Below are 23,201 nucleotides of genomic sequence, written 5' to 3'. Positions count from 1 at the left end.
ACCATTATTCTGTTTCTTCCTAACCAGGTTTTAATGCTCAAGGCCATAAATGTGTGGAAAGCAGAACTCTTATAATTCTTTTATTTACCATCTGTTGTGTGTCCTTACTGTAGTATCAAGCTGTCTCCTGTGCTCTCCTTGCAATACAATTCTGTGAATTATGTAGCATTACAGTATGGCACACTGTCATTCCCACTTGGGAAGCCATTTTAAATGGTGCTCCTGCTCCAATTTAAATGTGTTCTAAAATGTTTTTTTAAAAGTTGGCACTTGAAACATGTTTATATAGCATTGTATAATTCTTATTGCTTTTTGCTGTTACACGAGCCTTTCATTTTCAGGTAGCCACAACATAGGTTGTTGTTAAGTATCTGCATTACATTACGAATCACAATTTTTTAAAAAAGGACTTGCCAGGCTGTGATTTTTTAGCAGAGGAGGAAAAAGGGGAACTAGAGGTGTTTGGATAGTGAGGAGCTGTGATGCTGCCAGTGCATTCAGCTTTTCAGGGAAATGCTCTTTTTTCCACACTGGTAGCAGTTAGGGTTGCCATAAGTCAGGAGCTCCTAACTGGGACAAATGTAGGATAAAATTTACAAATGTAGGACACATTTTTTTAAAATGGAGGACACGCCAAAAAAATAATGATTTTTTAAAAAATGTTAATATAAATGCATGTTTCTTAGACATGGTCAAAATGGAGGACACTTTGTTATTTAATAACAAAAATAAAATAAAATTAAAAGGGGCGAGCACACGCTGCTGCCGGCCATGGCTCAGGCAAGCACTGTGGGCTGCGCAGCAGCTGTGCTGGGGGAAGGTGGAGGAGGAGCAGTGGAGGCGGAGGGCGGCACGGCGCGGCGCGGCCATGGAGGAGGAGGAGGTGGGTGGCCGGCCAGCCACGTTAGCAGCCACGGTAATGGCCGCATGAGTGCGCCCGGCCCGGACGCTGGGCCCGGGACAAAGGCCGGAATTGGGGGGGAACTGGGCCGGGGCGGGCAGGGCCCCCCCAAAAGCGGGTTTGTCACGGGGGCCGCCGGGATATGACATCCCTAGTAGCAGTGTATCTCCAGGTTTAACTATAATTAATTCATGTTCTGTTATGCTCAGCAGCATTTGATTGTAATGCATGAGTCTCTGTGAACCTTAAACTCCATGGCTCCACTCTTTTCTCTTTACAATGACCATGAGGACCATAGTTTAGATTAACTATAGCAAAATCATCTAAATAGATTATTATAGCTTAATCTAAAAGGCAAGTAACACTTTCTGAACATTTCCTTGTGGCCATGCCACAGGAGTAGAGAACTGCAGTATATGCATTCAGGATTGCACAGGTTGGTCATGATAATGCCTAGCCATGGTTTAAAACTATGTCTGAGACCATCATTCAAAGAACCACTTTTTTTTGTCTGTTCTAAATATGCCATGAGTTAGTTTTGCTGGATGCCCTAAATTAATGTAGGAAGAAAGCATTGCTTATCTGCTTTCTACACATTGCAACTTGGTAAATCTTTATCATATCTTAATTGATTTTTTTTTACAGTAAGAAGACTTTAAGGAAATCATAATTTCAAAACCGATGATCTACAAGTCTGTAATTATAAAGAATAGTTATTTGTATGTGACATTTACCTTTAAAAGGATCAGAGAATCAAGTATAGGGGAGATTTTACTATATGCTAGCATTTTATCAAAGAAATTGTAATTTACTATTTCAACAAAACCTCTCTGCAGTTCCCAAACTTGATTCCTTATATTTTATGAGAAAAATGCTTTCATTAAAAATCATTAGGTGCTTTGTCTTTGCTGTTATGAGTGAATCAGGCATTGATGTTATTATAATACAATTTTGATTAAACGAATTTCATCTCATTTTAAAACAAATGTGCACATTATTAATGTCTGCTTGTGCAACTGATTTGATTACATTTCATGTTACTGTATACAGCTGAACTGACAACTTATATTTAGCACTGAGAAAATTACCTCTTTGTGAGGTCTGAATATTTATTTCATATAAATCACTGGGAACATCATATATAATGACCGCAAACTACAAACTAATGTGTTTTTTTAATGGCAATGCCTAGTTTGCATCTAAGCATGAAATGCCTTTCAACACTGTTCCATATGCTTTTTGATTTGGTTTTGTAGGGCAAAGAAATGCAATGAAATTAGAGATTACTTTTAGGATATGTTATAATGAAGTACAATTAACACTGATATAAAAATAGAAGCATGACTTGCTGTTTTGGGGCCATGCAGTCTCATCAGACTTAAAACTATATTCCAAAGCACACTGTAGAAATAATCCAGTTTGAGACCGCTTTAACTGTCCTGGCTCAGTGCTAAGGAATCCTGGGAATTGTAGTTTATTCTGGCACCAAAACTCTCTAACAGAGAAGGCTAAATGTCTCACAAAACTACAGTTCACAGAATTCTGTAGCATTCAGCCAGGGCAGTTAAAGCAGTCTCAAACTGAATTATTTCTGCAGTGTGGATTAAACAGTATATGACTATGGATTCTAATTCTGATATTGCTGATTGATGTGATGAGATGACAAGCCTATACTTAATTTTTTTAAAAAGATTTATAAATCAGTGTATCCCCCCCCCCCCGTGTGCATGCGTAACTTTAGGGTGCCTATTTTTTGTTTTTGTTTTTTACTTACGTATGGAGGCCCTATGAATTTCATAGGGTTTTCTTAAGCAAGGAATACATAAGATGTTGTTTTGCCAGTTTCTTTCTCTGAAATATATCCTACAACACCTGTTATTTCTTGGAGGTCTCTTATTCAAGTACTTACCAGGGCTGACCTTGCTTGACTTCCAAGATCAGACAGGATATGGTGACTTTAGGTTATTTTGGCAGAAGGAGAACACATGTTCTCAGTGAATCCTAGCTTCAATCCCTGCATTTCAAGTTAAAGTAGAACAGGGGAGTCTCTAGCTCTCCAGAAGGTAATGATCAATTACTCCAAGTGCAGAACTAATGGGAACTGGAGCTTCATAACATCAAAAGAGTCACATGTTTTTCTGAGCTAAGCTAAAGGACAGCAAGGCTGGTAAATCACTGTGTACGGGACTTGTGAAACAGTGCCATGAACTGAATTAGATGATTCAGTGTAAAACAGATTAATATTTTCATTAATCTCATAAATATTATTCTGTACATGTACCTGTTTCAGTAGTCAGCTAGTACAAATTTTTATTCTACTTTTGCAGAACCAAAAAGAACACCAAATTTTGCAAAGAGCACATAGATCTGATTCAGATACAAACAGAACGAGTCAAAGTTGCAACCAAATAAATTCATATCATTGGCATGAAACACATGAGCCAAATAAGGGGGTATGGTGTTCAAATGGTGCACACCCCCAAAGTATCCAGAAGCCACCCAGTGCCACAATCTGGTCTTTGGACCAGATCAAAAAGAAACAGATTAAATCTGACTCCTGGAGGTGCCAGTTTGGGACTGCAGTGGCGGCCTACTTCAAGAACATACCATGGGGTCACTGCAGTCCTGGCCCAATTGAGACCAGAGTGGCCTCCAGCTGCTCCTTCCAGGCCATCTGTCTCAGGCCACAGTATCTGTCATCTTACAGTATTTTTATTTTCAATACAAAATTTCAAAAGCTAACAATAACCAAAGAATATGGGATTCTACATTCTTAACCAATTAAAGGATCATTGTCTTTTTACATGATAGTAGTCACCTACATTTCTATAAACCCTATATAATGGAAAATCAACAAATCTGAATATTAATAAGCACCAGGAAAATCACAAGGAAGTAAAATTCCATGGTCCTCATCCTCCAATCCAATTAAAAACTAAAACAGTGAATCAAGTCTCTGACAGGTCAGCTAGGTATTTTCTACATGTCCATCTAGGCATATCTGTCCTCATGGAAAGATATAAGCCACTGCTTAATACTATAGCTTGAATCCAGAGCTAATCATATTTATTATTCACAAATATTTGTATAGTACTTAGAACTAGAGATTTCAATGTCATCTACCTTATCTAAAAATATAAAATATAGACAAAATTAAAATCCAAAATGAAATAGATGCTAGGTTGGACTATAAAGGGAAGAATTACAAAGATAGTTATCAATATGTGTCTAAAAATAGAAACTGTTGAAGCATGTTGAGGAAAGATTAAGTATAATGGGTGCCAGAAAACTAAATGTCCAGCTGTGAAGACCGTGACCCTTAGAAATGTGGCACCACAAGGATGGCCTGTTCAAATGAATCCAAGAACCATCTGGGTATAGAAAAATTGGCAGTCTTCCAGTGCCTCTACCCTAAATATGACCAAATCTCCAGCCAACCTACTATGTGGTATCATGGAAAGTGAACACAGAAGACATCTGCAAATTCTCTTGCAGTGTATCTGGTTAACATCTTTGCCTACTGGGGATAAACTAATGTTGTTCCTGCAATTAGCAGATCCTGTAGTTCTCAGCTTGAGACGACTTAATAAAACACTGCCAGTATATATCACCACTATCCACAATTGGTTCCTTAATTATAGCTTTTCTCATTTGTGATATTCTCATGTTCATATTAAAAAGTCTTCGATATGCAAAATTAGAAAGAATATGAAAATTTAACAAGAAGAAAGCATATATCATGTGTAATTTGTTCTGTGTCCCTTTCTAATTAATGTGTAGCAAGTCTCACCAACACCAGTTAATACTCAGTTTTTGATGACAAAGCTTTATGTTTTTAGGTCAGGGAAAATGAATTCTACAATTTTAGAAATATACTATATTTCAAGTAGTTTGAGAAATCCACCAAACTAACTATTAGAATAGAGATGTCAATGATAAAATAATTATTTGTTGGCACTTACATGTATTGGTGAGGCAGGGTCTGGCTGAACACTCTAAAGACAAAACCAAATTTAGCACATTAGCCATGTGATTTTGGATCTCTGAACAAACTATAAGACTGAAAATGTACTGGAAAGAATGTGATGAACTTTTCTTTTTACCTTTAGAAGGGAGTATTGACAGCTTGCCATAATAAGACAGAACAGGAAGACCCAAATGTCTTTACAAAAACCTTGATTCATAATTATAAAGCCAAGAAAAGAAACAAGGATTACTAGAAGAATTGCCAAAACATTCTCCTTGATATCTTCTGTCCTATAGGGATAAAGCAGCAATATTTTTGTTTCAAAGGAAGAAATTAAACAATACATATAGAATTTCTTAATATTTGTGTTTTGGTGAGTACAAATTGCAACCTGTAGAATTAAAATGAAATCAAAGGATCTTAATTTTTTCTGGATGTCCCACACCAAATCCCCAACAGAAAACAAAGAACACGCCTTTCTGAGAGGCAGCCATGTATATGAAGACTCTGCACTTGCATAGGATTGCTGAACCAGAACAACCAGCAGGGACACCAGAATGAATGTTGACAAGTCACTGTTTCTGAATCATTACTATTATAGGTGTACACACTAGATAATCCTGCCAAAAGTATATATCTTTTTTGCTTTAAAACAATAAAAGAAGGAAAATGACTGGTTGAACCATATCAGTAATACTGCTATAGGTATTATGAATACAGACACATAACCACCAGAATTAATGCTCTCAAACAGAATTGCTTTCTAGCTACTTAATCATGTGCATATCCAAAGGTGAGCCTCCATACTTCTCTGAGAATGCTTCTCTATCACTGAAAGCTGTGGTACAGTGGGTCTTTCCCATATGCAGGGGGTCAGTTCTGGACCCCCTGCATAAAGGGGAAACAGAGTTTGCTGAAGCCCCATTTAAAACAATGGGCATACACCCCATGGAAAAAAGTGCTCAGTAATTTGCGTGTAGCCATGAGAGGGCTGTCTCTCTTGTTACAATCAAAACATGCTTCAGCTATAGATGAAACACAGAGACGGTCCCTTCTAGAAGTTTGGGAGCAGGCAGAACTAAAAGGAGGGAGGCACTATGTATGCTTATATGCAGACTGAGTAGATCTCATCAGTGGTGTCACTAGGACTGGTATCACCCAGTGCAGTAGCTCATGGTGTCATCCCTCCCCTTAACCATACCACACCAAACAGAATCCTTAGTAATGTGTTTTGTACTAATGTTACTTCTAAATCATGATTCCTGTATATCATTGAATGTAATGATAATAGTTGTGACATAAACAACTGGCAAAAGTGAAATTAATTACAATATCATACACACAGCCTACATGTAAATATTTCATTTGGATACAGAGAAAATTTGGTAAAATGTGATGTTTTTGAAGAAATTTTTTTAAAAATAATGCAGATGTTTGAGGATCAGTGGTGTTACCCCCACTTAGGGTGTCACCTGGTACAGTCCACACGCCCCTAATGATACCACTGGATCTCATGTATGCATGCAATAGCCATCAGACTTCAAAAGCTATTAGCTAGCATGGAATCTGGCAAACTTCTATTTTTCTTCACATATTAATAGGATTCACAATTGTGCAGAACGTATGGAAATTCAGAGATAATGGATTCACATACTACAACAATTGCCTCTACATCCCAACGTGAATTTATTTCCAACCAATGGAAATCTTTAAAGACTGCATTTCAGACCATGTGCTATTATGCCTCAGAAGTAACTAGATCAGATCACGTGATATGATACCTCAGAAGTAACCATGATGCACTCACAAGTTCTACATACCATGTTTTCAGCTTCCCAAGATAGCAACAGATCTTTAAGCCTGGATACAAAATGGGGCAGAGGGTGAGGACTGTGGGCTGTGTCTGAATATAAAGCGAAAGGAAACCTTTCTCATGCCCACAATGACCGCCATGCACTGCACACACTCTGTGCCCAAATATTTCTCCCAATTGAGCCCCTTTTTGATACTGGAGGCCAGTGGAAAATAAAAACACTCAGCATGAACTGAAAGGTGGTAAACTCCAGGTTAATCCTGTATAAAATATTATTTACACTTACCTGTCTAGTAGTGCCAGCAATGTAAGTCGATCATACCAGATTTTTATCCATTTCCCAGGAAATATAATAAATTTGTAAAATTGTCTGTTTATCTTTCTTTGTGTTGATGAACATGAAGAATCTTCAAGGTCTTCACTAAAATGCTTTAAAAGATAATAAAAAATGAATAGAACTGTGCATCTCTCTAACATTTACTTTCCTAATTATGCAAATTTGTACTTCTTTATTTTTATAATGAATATGGTTGAACCACTCTATATGTTATAAGCTTCATACACAAGCATAGACACATGAGAAAACATGTGTTTATACCTATTTCATTTGGCCATTTCAGAGTTGCCTAGTTTCTTGTGGAAGAAACTACTTTATTTTCATTTCACTCATGACATCATGCCGCATACCATTTGATGATAATGATATGACCATTTAAAGTACATAGGAATAAAATAATTATTTAGTCCACCCAGGATTACTCTTTAAGGCTTATTTGCAAATACAGTCTTATCAACTAGACCTCAAGTAGAGTAAAACATAATGTTGAACTCAACTAGACTAGATTAAGACATAGATTGTCTATATCAAATCCTAAATATATTGAAATAAACTTGTTTAACCTTTTTTTTTCTAACACACAAAATATTTTCTAGCCATTTTGTTCTAATAAAAGCAACAAGAAACAAAAACAAGTGGGACAGCCACTTTGGCTGTCACCCAAAATCCAATAATAACAACTAAATCAGGGGAAGAGACTTGTTTAGAAAATCTCCCTCCTTGGAACATATTTATATTACTTGTTTGTTTTCTAAGAGTGAAAGACTGAGATATTACACAGTACCCGTTGGGTTTCAGAAAGGGTTCGCCGTGCCACCATTAGTAAGAGCTGCTGTTGCAATGCACTTGGCCCATGTTCTCCAGAAGATGCTTCCTGGCTCTCTGAGGTAGTTGTACTAGAGGAGCTGAAATGAGTTTCACTGTGCACAAGAGAGAGAGAGAAGGAAAATAACTGATGGTCAAAGTGTATCATAAAGCCAATGGAAAGACTAGAACAATCTGGAGCTGTCTAAATGATGTGATGAGAACCATGCTCCATTTTGTATTGCCAGTCATTTCCCAAGTAATTCCTGTAGGCTGAATGGTTTCAAGTCCCTGCTCGAACCAGCCTCCCTAAAGTCATGAAGTAGGACAGTTTATATTGTTCCCATGTTACAGCTAGAAAATAGAATTGGGAGTTTTAGAACTGTTGCCTTTTTAGATCACTAGACATAAAATCTATCAAGTGCTTCTGCTAACCTTCTGAATGAACCAGATTCTCTTAAGAGTCCTTTTGCTCAATTGAGTTCCTAACATGCTTTTCTCTGTTCTTGCATTATTCAAATGGTCTTTGATCTGAATGCAATGTTTGCAAACATAAAAATTGTACAAAATTGCAACAAAAGTTGTCATAAAACCACTAAAAAGCAGTAGGAAATATTGTTTGTATATAATTATTGAAGTATATAAAAATAAATTAGATGTATAAAGAGAGTTTTTTAAAACAAATAAGCATGCCGATAAATACTGAATCTCAAGGAATAGTTTTGGCAATTTACAAAATCTATCATCTTTCATTAATATCTATTACAAGAATTAGACAATATATGAAATTATGTTAATTAATTAATTAATAACTACAAGTCTCTTTGACAAGCATGTTATGAATGCATGATCTATGCAAAATATATACAGTGATCCACCACAAGCTCATTCCTTTTTACAGTGAGCTTTAGTAAGCTTTCATTTATGTGTCAACGAAAGCAACGATATGGAATGTTCAGAAATCAATTAAAAACCCCTGTCTGGTCAATTCCATTGAGAAAAAACTATGTTTGAATACTGTATATTCTTGACTCTAAGTCGACCTCATGTATAAGTTGAGGGCAAGTTATATTCACATATTAAAGTCCTGGTACAGACAGGCCTTGTGGCACGTCTTGATGACGTGCTAGGGTTGCCTCAGGGCATTGCTTACAGATGCCCCAGAAGATGGGTGCTGCCATTTTGACGCAACGGACACCTAACGTCCGCACATCACAGCATCATAATGACATTGCAAGTGTGCCATTGGTGCACTGTGGCATCATTATGGCGCCACAAAAAGAACCCGCTTTTTGCAGGTTCTTATTGCTCCACAAGGAAGTTGCACGGTTTGTCCACTGCAGCTTCCTTGCAGAGCAAACCAGGGCACTGGCAGACAGCCCTTTTTGGGTGATCTGTACCGGGCCATACTCTTGCTTTTCACTGGGGGATGGTTCCATTTTTAAAATAAGAGTTAAGATACAATACTTACACTGACCCATGGATAAGTCAACTCAGGTTTTTTTGGTCGATTTTTTAACCTAAATTTCTACACGTATACACAGGTATTTACAGTAATTTTCTGAGGCAGCTGCTGAGCAAGACTGTCACAGTTCACCCACAGTGAAATCACAACTTTAGTGTGCTCCAGGTTTTGTTGTTGTTGTTGTTGTTGTTGTTGTTAGGACTGCACCCCAAATGCTTTTAATTGTACTTTGTTCTCTTTAAAGTACTTCATAATGAACCAGTTACATTAAAAACAAACACAGCTAAGATCATGAAGATGAGAACAACAACTCTTCCATTTTCTCAAGACTGTCCTTCACTTATCATTCTTATGACCTTCCAAAATGATGTGCCTGCCTTCAGATCACTAGGGAGATAGTCACTGATCACTGTTTGGTTAAAGATATTTGCTGCCACCATGTGGCAATGGTTCCCTCGTTTCCTTTTCTTTTCCTCCACATTATTGTATGGTATGATCTAAATTCCCACCTGTCTATTGCCTTAACAAGTGTCACTGAAATCTCATTACAATACACTGCTTTTCTTAACACCCCACATACATCACGTGGTGTTTGATTTACGGTAAGATTTCAGTTCAAATCATCTTGACACAATGGAATAAGGAAAGAAGATGGGAAAGAAGATTCTTAGTATTTCATTCCTGACAGATTATTTTAGAGATACTGCTTGAGATGTTTCCTCACATACTACATATGACTGTCAGATTTTGCTGACAGAGCCTGTGAAAACACCACACATTTTATCAGGAAATTATTTTTTTGAAATAGAATTTTAAAGACTGCTCTTTAATTGCTGGTAAATCTCATTACTGAATTCCAGCAGTTCTGGAAGGCTGCTAATTTTTAAAAATCAGTCCTTGTCTATATCTCTAACAGAGAGATCTGCAACTCAAGGGCAGAGAGAGGGACTGTTCCCTGAGATGGCCAGACTGTACCTTACTCCCACTGCTGTCAAACTAGCTGCTAGTTTAACAGGAGCATTATCTCACTCTCCCTTCAAAGTTACATTTTAAACAAGGCGCCTGGACAGTACACATGCTTTCAACCTGTATTTGTTTTAAGGATTTTATTGTGGCTTGCTTTTTTTTAAACAACCAATGAGAGCATTTGGTGGCACACTGTGGGCCACACATGGCTCACCTGCTTCATAGCAGAGTGGACTACAGACATTAGCAGTGTGAACTATAGATAATGCCCATCTCATCATGAAAGCCTCTGTCCAACAATTTTGGCTAAAAAATATATGATAAGGTCAAGCTGGCAAGATGCCAGCCACAGCTGCTGGAGAAATGTCAGGAAAAACCTCTTCTAGAACATGGCCTCATAGCCCCAAAAACCCACAAAAAAGTATACATCAAGCTGGCTAGTTTGAATTTTCTCGTAGGCAAACAGGGTTTAATCCCATTCACCTGAATACCAGGAAATGCTCTGAGTACTCATCTCCTTTCTTTACCTAGAGCATTTCCCAACATTTAGGAGAACACAATAACCTCTTGAGCTATATATCCTCATCATCACCCCATCTGTTTTCATTCAAGTTTTGGATAAGTAAGAATCTCATAAGTGGGAGAAATATGTATGTAAAAGTCAAGTGTGTTACAAGTTCACAAAATGTTCATAATACAGCAGAGAAATTATATAATTGTTTATGGGGTTATATATTTAGGTGTACCAGGCAGATAGATCATGCTGAGCTATTCACCTGGGCTTGGTGTCCCATGGCATATAGTGCGTTGGGTGTTCTATTGTTTTAAAATGTTTTAAACACTTATCTTTTTAGCTGTATTTTATTCTTTTAACATGCAACATTTTTTAATATTGTAATAATTTAATTTAATTTTAATATACCACTTCTGTATGTTTTTAATTGTACTGGTTTTTTTTAATATTGGAAGCCGCTCTGCATCCCAGTTTTGGGAAAGGGGCAGGATAATAATAATAATAATAATAATAATAATAAATTGCACACATTGACTAGAACTGATCCCCTCCCCAACTCTGAAATAAGAGGCAAAAGAACAGGTATTTGGATGATTTTCAGAATTTCTGGAAGAAAAGAGACTTTGTCTTTATCTATCTGTACAAAATATAAAAACCCCAGCCATCCCAGCTTCCTCCTGAGTTGGAATGCACTGATGTATCTAGAAAAATATATGGTATCAAGGATGTGGCAAGCAAAAAGAAACAGAGGGTTTTTGCAAGAAGTGCTCTACCTAGGTGCATGGGGGACTGAAGCTTCTGAATGATCCTTTTTGCGGACAAATGTAACCAATTTGTATGAGTCACACGGACCACAAATAAGAAAAATTAATGGTCTCGATGATGCAAATTCCATGGAATACACCCATCCACTATAAATACAGCAATGGGCTCTTTGCAGTGGGAAACCTATTACATCCACTGAATAGGAATAAAACATGCTTTTTACACTTACTCTTGCTTGTCTTGGTAATGTATGGATTTTCTGAGATTCAATGTATATAGAAAAACCGCGCTCCTTCTCAGCAGCGTCCTGGAGCCATGCCGTTTAAAGGCTGCGGCTCCTAGATGGTGCAAGCAGCAGCGGCAGCAGACCGCCGCAATCCAGCGGTCTGTAACGCACCTAAGTCTGCAATTCTGAGTATACCTGGGAGCACTTTGTGATAACATCAGTGAGTCTTTTTTGTAAGTAAATGCAAAAGAAATCCCGGCTAATAGGAAAAGACTTCTTCCAGAGTCACTCTCTCTCTCCCCATCCTCTTTTTTTTTCTTTTTTTTTTCTTTTTTTGGCACACTTCACCCAGAAATAGACCAACAAAATATGATGGCATTGTTGCCTAAAGAGTTGAAAAAATGTGGCCAAGTTCTACAGTTGTCATGTGCACATTTTTAATAGAAGAAAACAAGAGCCAAAATTTATCTTTTGTGTTAGTTGATTTTTTTTTTCAAAAAAAGAGAAAGAAAGGAGGGCCAATAGTCAGTCAAATGAATGTTTTACTTCATATAAAAATGTGGTTTTCAGCTCTGAATTTTTGGATATCATGGAATAGTCTTGATTTCGCACCCATAAACACTTCTATGGACTTAGTACATTTTTTTATATCATGCAATACATTGTATAGTCACCCCTCCACATTTACATGGGTTATGGGCAGAGGACCCTGCAGAAGTGGAAAAACAGCAAATATGTTAGCTTTCCCACAACGTGAATGATAAAAAATCCTTTCCCACCAAGAGCACCACCCATAATTCTCTTTGCAACCTTACAATACATAGCCTCCCCCACATTTCCAGTGCTTCCATTTTTAATCTGATGTGAGCAGCCAGCAATGCAGAGGATCCACCTTCTCTCTTCCCTCTCCTTCCTAGCCAGACAAAAGCAACACCATATCTTCCCCACTTTGACAAACTTTGCCTTCTCCTCATTTCAAAGTGCTTCCCTTGAATCCAATGTTTGTATCCACCACCAGGGAGGATCCAACTTCTCTTCCCTCCTCCTCTCTCTCTATCCTGGCCAAACAAAAGAAACACCATACCTTCCTTATTTTGCTAGACTGCACATCCTCCTCATTTCCAATGTCTTTCTCCTTTGAAGCCAGTGTTTGCAGACATCACCACAAAAGGAAGGTATGGCATTGCTTTTCTCTGGCCAGGAGAGAGTGGGAGAAGGAGAAGGGGAGAGAAGTTGGATCCTCCCTGGTGGTGTCTACAAACATCAGATTCAAAAGGAAGGACTTTGTAAATGAGGAGGTTGCAAAGTTTTGAAAAGCAGGGGAATGTATGGTGTTGTTTTTGACTAGCTGGGAGGGGGGATGAGGAAGAGAAGGGTAAAGAGGTCACATTTGTTAAGCAGCAGCTACACAGTTGCAAATAGTCAAAACCATGAATCTGTAACCATGAGTGTGGAGGGCCGACTGCAATTTTCATTGAGTTCAATTTTTTTCCAGATAAAGGCACTTGGCCAAAATTTTCTTTTAGATGAAGATTAAAAATATTATAACAATAAGAAACATGTAGCTATGTATTAATAATTAGTCTCCTAAACCCCATTAACCCTCAGATACCATAAGCATTTTCATTGTGTGCTGTTCTAAAGCTTACAGCAGAGCAGTAGTAGAAACCTGTCAAATACCAAGTATCTGTTCTGCATTAGTAATAAGTATCACTAGTTTATTGCTGGAACTCAAAGATGTCCCTGTCATTTAAAATCACCTTGGTGACTAGGGACATGAGAAGAACCCCACTTAACAAAAAAACAGTCAGAGCTGGAAAACTTAACAAGAAACCCTGCTTCTTTTTCAGCAAAAAGGCTGAAGTACAGAGTACATTTGCAGAGTTAGGAGAATATTGTGATGTTGAAAACTGTCAGATATGAATGCAATTGCCCAGGAGATCTCTGGTACTGCTAAGGTATTCAGACAGCTGCCTTTGTATAGTACAAAGCACTCTGTAGCTAGTTATTTATGGGAATGAAGCTGAATCAAGTACATAGACTGACTAGACTGAAATTCCCCTGCCTGCCTGAGGCTATACACACTTCTGTTTTACAGTATTTAAAAACGAGCATTGGCATAGAGTTTTAAAAGTAACCGTCCTCCTAGTTACTAGTGTAGGATCTCTCTCTTTGCTGCAATTAAGTTTTTGTAGCCTGTAGGCTTTGACAGCTACTGCAAACATGAACGTGTCCTAAAAGCAAATGTAACAAATTAATCATGAGGATTTCAACTGAATTGTCTCTCCGATGGAATGGGTGTTAAATTAAAAATTTGCACAAGACCTGCTGCTATTTAAGAGAAGACCACACTACTTTTCCTGGTCTTTGCACTTCTCTGTACAAAAAGCAAGTGAGCAGGAAGTATCTATGGGAAAGACCAGGAAAAGAAAGGCTTACCATGTTAAGAAACTGTATGACTTGATTATAAGATGCCATAGAAGCATCACATGAATCATTAGGGTGGTGACCCCATGGTCCTCCAGATGCTATTGGATTATAGTTTAAACTAACTGACTCTGAGATTGCAGGAAAAACACATTTTTGGGACTAGGACTGCAGGGAATCTCCCAGGCTGGCAGATATTTAGTCCAGTTCCCCCCCCCCCCCCCCCCAAACTAACACTCTTGCATCCATGCATCATCTCTGAAGAGTGTTTACGAAGAAGTGCCACATGAGTTTTCCTTCTAGATTTAGTTATTCACTATCAGAATGAGATTCCTGCTCTGACCTTTGACACTACCATTAATAGTTGTCTTCCTTCCTTTCCCCAGCAGGAGCAAGATAGCATTATTTATTATTTATTCATTTTATTCATTCATATTCTGCCTTCCTCTCAATAATGGGATTCAAAAGCAATACAAAGTCATTAATAAAATTATAAACATAAGAGTTATTTAAAAAGCAAACAATTTGTAAAGTTAAAAAAAAATTAAAATTAAAAACATTAACATTCACTAAATGACTATACAGGAGACTCCCACTTATCTGACAGGTTAGGGACCAGAGGACTGTCAAAAAGTGGAATTGGTTAAAAGTGGAACCCACTTTTTTTGGCCACCAAAACATAAACAACACATTATATCTCTCTATTGATATATAATATCAGTACTGTATATATATAATTAGCAAAAGCTAAATAACACACACATACACACAAATAACACACTACACACGCATACACACACACACAAATATCCTGCTCTGCTCTGTATATTACTGTATATATAATTATAATTATATTATATTATACTGTATATAGTATTATAGTTATAATTATATTGTATTATTGTATTGTAAGCAGAAATACTGTACAGTAATACTGTGAGATGCACTGACCACAATCTCAGAAGCACCATGGACTGAACACAGATTGAAGGAGCAAAGATGATGCACAGTCAGTGAGGCAGGGGGAGCACTAAGCAGTGCTCACTCAGTCATAAGTCAGCCTCTGCAGTCAACTTGGTGCCTTTTTCCCCTCCTCAGTTTCCATTGCACCCACTGTGCACACTGGTAGAATTCAAAGATATAGCCATGTTAGTCTGTAGAATCAGTATGTAGAGAGATCTTGCACTACCTTTGAGACTAATTGATGTAAAGAAATTGGCAGCATGAGCTTTCATAGACTTGAGTCTACAAGATCTCTCTATATACAATGTGACACTGGCATGCAAACAGTCCAAAGTGAGCCTCCGTTTTGTTTTGACACTTGCAAATTACATAGAAAAGTTCCATTAATTCAGAAGGGGAACGCTCATCCTGCAGGCAAGCCTTAGAGGACTAAACATACATGTGCAAGCAATCCCAAATAAGCCTTATATGCAAGAAGAACTGGTGAAAGAATGGATCACTTGCTGAATTAATGGAACTTGTCTCTAACTTGCAAGTGTGGAAAAAGTAGGTTGTGCGAAAGCAAGTCATCAAAAGATGAGGGGAGCCTGTTTACAAAGCTTAAAAATAGCATTGCACCACATTAAAACCCACACCCCAGTCAGTTTCTAAAAGCCTGATGGCATAAAAATTCTTTGACTTACTGACAGAAGAAGAGCAAGGATGAAACCATCCTGGCCTCTCTAGGAAAGGAGTTCCAAAGTCTGGCAGCAGTCAACAAGAAGTTCCTCTCCCTTGTTCCCACCAAACAAACCTGAGAAGGTGGTGGGACAGAATATCCAAACTATCTTAGTGCTCTAATAGAGATACAGCCCTTCAAAACCTATTTTACCCTACTTTTTCCTCATAATAACCCCATCACATTATCTTGAAATATAGTATTACTATTGTACAACATTCTGTCCATTCTCAGTAGCCTTCCTTGCTAGTGGGATTCCCCTTCTACCACAGGAATCTTTTCTCCCACCCCCAGAATAGTCAGAGCTGACAGAGGCAAGCCATGGTAACCCCTACACTCTTTCCAGTTAGCAGTATAGAATATAGATGGGCCAAAATGGACTGAAATAATTTGCGTAAGTGTATCGTGGGCATCAGATATTCAAAGCAATAAGAAAATAACATCTGAACACCTGCCAAGCAACATTCTTAATTTTAAAAAAGGTTCTTCACTTCAAAGCTCCAATAACTCTAATTTATTAGAATGAAAGGGTTACTTTGTTATTTGCTATGAGGAAGGACAGGGTACAAATACTATCAAAAAATCAAATTCTCACTAAATATAAGAATGAACTACAGCATCTTCTGCAGACACTGCAACACTCTCCAACATTTGAGCACAATGATCCATCAAAATTATTCAGAATACAATTATTTCAATCTTGTAATTTCTAAGAGATTACATAAGTGTCTAATCAGAAAGAATATGCAAAACTACATTAGAAGTGAAGTAAAAATAATGCCAGCATGGACACCTGCAATGGTAGAAGTACATAATGACAATTGGTTTCTCTCAAGGGACCAGTTGGGTGCTGTCCACAACAATCACAGTTAATTACATATTATATGCCATGATGTTATGTAAAATCAACAATTCAATCCAAATATTTTCACTTTATACAATAGATCATCAATAATTTTTGGATTTCTCTTTAAACTGCAATATTTTCCTCATCTTTTTACTTATAACACTTTCTCCCATTAATACATTACACTCCACAGAAATACCTGACAAATCTCTCCTTGCAGATACATAAATGTCCAGCTCATGCAGTGATCTACATTGAAATGCTCTAAAAGTTCTAAACAAGTCATCACCCCAAGGTAATGGGAAAGCATCAAATATTTTTCAGCAGAGAAAGAAAAGTTACTCCTATTTAGCAATCAAACTAAAGGCTTTGTTCACTGGCCACAATATAAAAAGGCTGTAGAGGATAGAACATTATATCACAGTATCAGGAACTCAACTACTTCCGGATTTTTTCCACTGAGTATGAGCACTAAACTAAGGCTGGCTCCCTAGTGTCCCTAACAGTCTATATTCATAACATTGATCTTTCTTCCTTCTTACTGCAGAGGCTTTTCCCCTGCTCCCCAATTCAGTTCTTGAAAGTTGAGGAACCTTGAGGACAGTGTCAAATAAGGTGCAAAAAACTGGAGAATTACAGGAAAGTTGGCAGACATCCCTTCCTGGCATGGACAAATGAGAAAATTAGGCTCTAAAGTATAGTTTCTTAAAAGAATGAAACAGTATACGATCTATGTCAGATGATACCTTGTCTGCTAGTGAGATGAGATGTCTGGAATCAAGAGTTACATCTCAATATTCTGATACAATGACAATCAAAGTTCTGTGCAACACAGCTGATCAATATTAGAGTATATTTGGTCATTTTGTCTTTCAGAATTTGTAACAAAATTGCAAGTGGCAAGGGCTTGGTTTATGTGGGTGTAATGGCACTATAGCACTTCTCTGTTCTGATTTCTTAGGAATCACTGCAATTTACACAGCAGAAATCTCTTGCTGGCATAAAGCTCTGAATTGTGTTAAATTACTCATGCAATATAGTACAGAAACCTCTCCCTAACTATTGTTCTTATGATTTAGTGTTTGCATTATTAACAACTATTGCTTGTTCTTTGCATTAGATTACAACTATTGGTTGTGGCCCAAGTTTAGTCCCTCTTACTGGAAAGGGCTCCTATAAGAAGAGATGCCAAGTCAATACAGACAATACTGGAAGCTTGTTCTGTTTCTAATATACCACTATGTTGACTTTCTTCAAAGTATTCTCAGCATTTAGTTCTACAAAGCTAAACGACACCATGTAGAATATAGCATGATAACTAAATGTAGTGTTTTCTTTTATTCTTTTTTTATTCCTCCTATTACACTTGCTTACAAAACCAGCCATCACATATCTAAGGTAGAACAGAATATTTATCTTGCCCTATTATTTCTTAAGTAATTATTCTACAACCTGTGATCATGTGAAAAAGAACAATATATATATATTTAAAAGAGTTTACTTACTGAGCATTTGAAATACAGTCGTAGTTGGGTGCTATATTTTGAATATTTCCTTCTTTTTGAGTGCCAGCCTTTAAATAACATGATCTAATTTCACCTTTAGAAAAAAATAAAACAAAAGGCACAACTAGTTCAATGGTGTCATTATTTGTTCAGACGCTGACTATTAGAACCAGACATTTACAAAAATGGAAGGGAACACAAGGGTCAACCTCCTATGCAAGTACATCAAAATAATCGATATACAAAAATTTGACTCTCTTACACATGCAGGACTTTGGAACATCAGTACTCCATTTTACAGCATTATCGTATAATAAATAATTACAGAACAGTTTTTAGTCACAGAAGTCTGTCATTTCCCCTCACTTTCCACTTATCCTTACCATTTTCATCTATGAAGACATGCATTGCATCCACAGACATCTCTTCTTGTATAGAAGCCTCTGGCCCACTTATGACTTGCAAAACAGAACTATCCTGCTGTGATGTCACCCGGTAAATTATCTGCCTTTGCCTGGTAGTCTGATAGCTTGACAGAAAACAAATTTCCCAATTAGTTTCAAAAATTAGTAAGAAGAATGCTTTTCTTTTCCCACGCCTCTGCCCCCATCCCCAATTAAAAACATTGTAAGTTTTCCAGTTACAAAAGGAAAGTGAAGAAAACATGGATGACAGGTAAAATGCTACAAGCAATAAAGGAAAGAAGAGAAACAAAACAAAAAGAAGATAGGAATAAACTAAGAATCATGAATGCAACAGTACAGCGGCTAGTGTGCAAAGATAAGGAAAATTATTACAACGACAAATGTAGAGAAAAAGAAGACAACAAAAAGGGAAGAATGAGAAACCTATTCCACAAAATTCGAGAAATCGAGGAAACGTTCAAACCAAGGACCAGTACACTCTACAACAATAAAAATAACATAATTCAAGATCAGGAAGGAATAAAAAGACAATGGAGACAATACACAGAAGAGTTATATAAAAGAGATGACAATGAAGGACACTTGGAATGAAGAGTCATATGAAGATGAACCCCAAACCCTAAAAACTGAGGTAGAAGCTACAATAAAGGAAATGGCAAAAAAACAACAACAAAAAACAAGACTCCAGGAACAGATGAGATATTCCAATAGAACTATTGCAATCCACATTGACAGTGGTATTTATCACAGGGAGGTTTTTACAGCTCTGATTCAAGGCCACTGTGAATCCAACGATGCAAATTCATGTGATAATGTTATGTATAATCACACATGATTGCTTTCTATGGGAGGTCATTCCGAGGTGCATCCACAGTGAATCTGAAGTGACTCCTCATTTTGGTGAATTCGGTAACAAGTGAATTCACAAAAATTGCTTCTAAGCTCACTTCGATTTCATTCCAAATTGGTCTGGTGTGGAATGCAACTTTGTTTCTGTCCTGGTACACACACACCCCCAAACCTCCAAGGTCCCACATTTCTCATGATGCTGCGCTGAAATTTTGCCCCATTTGCTCCCAGTGCTCGGAAGGGTAGATTTAGATGTAGATGACAGGGATGAAGGGAATGAAACAGGAGGCTGGAGGGAGAGATGGGAGCAAAGGAGAGGACCACAGGAGGCTGGGAGGAGCAACAAACTCCAACTCCCAGAATTCCATAGTCTCAGGCCAAAGACCCCACAACAAACTCCAACTCCCAGAATTCTATAGCACTGAGCCAGGACAGTTAAAGTGGAGTCAGACCAGATTATTTCCCCAGTGCGGATGCAACCTGAGAAGGCAACTGTTACAAAAAGAAGGAGAGTGGATTGGATTCAGAGAGGTGGTATTTTAGGGCGCATGGAAAATAAGGGAAACCAGATCATTTCTGCAATCTTCCAAAATGGGTTTCCTTCAGAGCCAAAGGATTTACTTCCAAGTAAACCTGCAGCTTCTACACTGATTATTTTGCAGTGAAAGAATTTTTTATTAATAATAATAATAGCAATAATAATAATTCCATAATAATAATAATAATATTTATTATAATAATAATTTATTTTTAAAATAATAATAATAATAATAATAATAATAATAATAATAATAATAAGTTATTAGTTTGTTGAGGCACCAGAGCTCTCTGGCAGAGAAGGTTCAATGTCTCACAACACTACAGTTCCCAGAATTCCATAGCACTGAGCCAGTACAGTTAAAGTGGAACCAAACCGAATTATTTCCCCAGTGCAGATGCAACCTAAGAGAAGGCAACTGTTACAAAGGGAAGGAGAGTGGATTGGATTCAGAGAGGTGGTACTTTAGGGAGCATGGAGAATTAGGGAAACTGGATACATTTGCAGGAAGCAGGTGGGAGATACAGGGAAATCTGACACAGAGGACCCAGGACACATTCTTAGGAAACAAGGGGGCATGGAGGGAAATCTGACAGGGGCAATCAGGATACATTCGCAGGGAGCAGGTGGGGAATGTAGGGAAATCTGACATGGAGGACCCAGGACACATTCTTAGGAAGCAAGGGAGCATGGAGGGAAATCTGACAGAGAAGACCCAGGACACATTCTATAGTAAATCAAGTAAAAAATAGAATAAAATAGAAGGGAAGAAGAAATGTGAAGCTGTCATTCATGTGAAGCTAGCACAAGTGAAACTGGAACTAGGAAGTGGCTCCCTTCTTCACCCCGGAAGTGCAAAGGTTCACGATGCATTCAGACCCCCACTGAGCATGTGCAAGGGTCCCAATTCGAATCGTTGTATCCGCATGCTATGTACCGGTGTGGTAATACAATGTGAACTCACTCTGCTTTGACCCACTAATTACCACAGTTTTGTTCTTCACATGTGATAGTTCATCACATGAATTGCCTTGGATTCGAAGTGACTCCACTTCCCCCTCACCATGGAAGGGCCACGGAAGGGCTTTGGATTAGAGTTCCAGTCTCACGTGTGATAAGGGCAAGTGTCGTCAACAGATATAGAAAACAAAACGAGGGCCAACAGATCGGAAGCAATCAATATACATCCCCATCCACAAAAAAGGAGACATAAGAGACTGCAGCAGCTATAAAACCATAGCACTAATCTCTCATGAGAGTAAAATCATGCTCAAAAGTCTGCAACAGAAGCTCCAACCATACATTGAGAGAGAAATCCCAGAGGTCCAAGCAGGATTCAGGAAAAGAAGAGGCACTAGGGATCACATTGCAAATATATGATGGCTAATGGAACGTAGCAGAGTTCCAAAAGAAAATCAGCATGTTGACTGCATAGATCATGAAAGGCTATGGAACGCCCTTAAAGACATGGAAGTGTCTAAACATCTGATAGTCCTAATGGGGAATTTGTACTCAGGACAAGAGGCTACTGTCAGGGCAGAACACAGAGAAACAGAACAGTTCCCAATTGGGAAAGGAGTCAGACACGGCTGCACCATATCACCTTACATATTCAACTTATATGCAAAACATATTGTAAGGAAAGCAGGTTTAGACATGGAAGAGGGAGGAGTAAAAATAGGAGGAAGAAATATCAACAATCTGAGATATGCTGAGAACCTCACAGACCTGGGACAACTATTAAGGAAGATCAAAGAAGAAAGTGCAAAGGCAGGTTTACTGTTGAACATAAAGAAAACAAAAATAATGACCAAAGAGAACATACACACATTCGAACTAGACAATGAGGAAAAAGAAATAATAAAAGAGTTCTCAAATCTGGGATCAAACATTGATCGGAATGGGGACTGCAGTCAGGAAATCAGAAGATTAAGAATGGGGAGAGTAGCTATGAAAGAACTAGAAAAGGTTCTAAAATGCAAAGAGATACAACTCAGCACAAAAGTCAGAATCATACAAGCCATTGTATTCCCTATTACCATGTATGGATGTGAGAGCTGGACAGTCAAGAAAGAAGATAGGAGGGAAATGAACTCATTTGAGATGTGGTGCTGGAGAAGAGTGCTGAGGATTCCATGGACAGCCAAAAGCACAAAAAAAAATGGATCCTTGAGCAGATCAAGCCTGAAATATCCCTAGAAGCCAAGATGACAAGACTTAGACCGTCATACTTTGGACATATCATGAGAAGACATGAATCGTTGGAAAAGACAATAATGTTAGGAAAGGTGGAGGGAAGTAGAAAGAGAGGAAGGCCATGTGCTAGATGATTGGACTTTATTAAAGATGCCGCAAATATGACTTTGCAGTCGCTAGCTGGGCAGAGCAGTAGAGGACAGGGGAGCCTGGAGATGTCTCATCCATAGGGTCGCCATCGGTTGAGATTGATGCGAAGACAGTTAACAACAACAAGAAAGTGTTTCAGTAATCCTTCTCTCAGTATAAAGAACCAAAATGTATCATTTCAGATATGAAAAAAAAATCTTACTGAGCAGTGAACTTCATGGGCTCTGGGACTGTTGGATTAACACCAGCAGAGTCTTGATTTTGCACCTCTTGCCTATCTTGCTTAGGAGAATCTTGTTTTTCCTTTTCTGCACAGTGTTTTTCTGTTTCCAGAGTTCCTTCCTTTTTTTCTGTTACACCGCCATCTGAAAATCACAAGATGAGGGCACACACAAATGGAAAACTAAGATATTTAAACCCTACCCAGGCTTTTTAAAAGTGTACTACATCACCCTTCAAGGGGAGAAAGTGTGATTTCCTCACCCCTATGCTATCATTTCTGTCCTACATGTGTGGGGGTAGGCAAAGGGGTGGACTGACTGAACCAAAGAATGAACTAAAAATGAACTAAAAACAATTCATATGAACAATATAACAAATCGTTTCATGAGGTCTTTGAGGTGAATTAAATTATGTATTAATTTTAAAAACTAACTTTCCAAAACTCAACCTAATCTCTTAACCATTCATCACTTCTCCTTCACCTCTGATTCAAACAGCTCTTCCCTTCCACATCTTCCTTCTAACCACTTGGTCAGACTTCTCCACATTAAATTATCCTTGGAAGCTATGACATTTGTAATCTAAGAGACGGTCTACTCTACA

At 38.0% G+C, this 23,201-nt stretch overlaps 1 protein-coding gene across 1 annotated transcript in view; it reads right to left on the bottom strand.

The window, feature by feature from the left end:
• The window catches only part of PCNX2 (pecanex 2), a 152,839-nt gene that overhangs the window by 115,735 nt on the left and 13,903 nt on the right, over window positions 1-23,201 (bottom strand). Inside the window, 7 exon segments of the mRNA XM_042446562.1 lie at window positions 4,864-4,896; window positions 5,005-5,158; window positions 6,968-7,110; window positions 7,803-7,938; window positions 18,219-18,312; window positions 18,602-18,747; window positions 22,579-22,741. Coding sequence (XP_042302496.1) covers window positions 4,864-4,896; window positions 5,005-5,158; window positions 6,968-7,110; window positions 7,803-7,938; window positions 18,219-18,312; window positions 18,602-18,747; window positions 22,579-22,741 — 869 coding nt within the window.

This window comes from Sceloporus undulatus, chromosome 1 (assembly GCF_019175285.1).
Source record: "Sceloporus undulatus isolate JIND9_A2432 ecotype Alabama chromosome 1, SceUnd_v1.1, whole genome shotgun sequence".
NCBI lineage: Eukaryota > Metazoa > Chordata > Lepidosauria > Squamata > Phrynosomatidae > Sceloporus > Sceloporus undulatus.
This window is presented reverse-complemented; position numbering and strand designations above follow the sequence as displayed.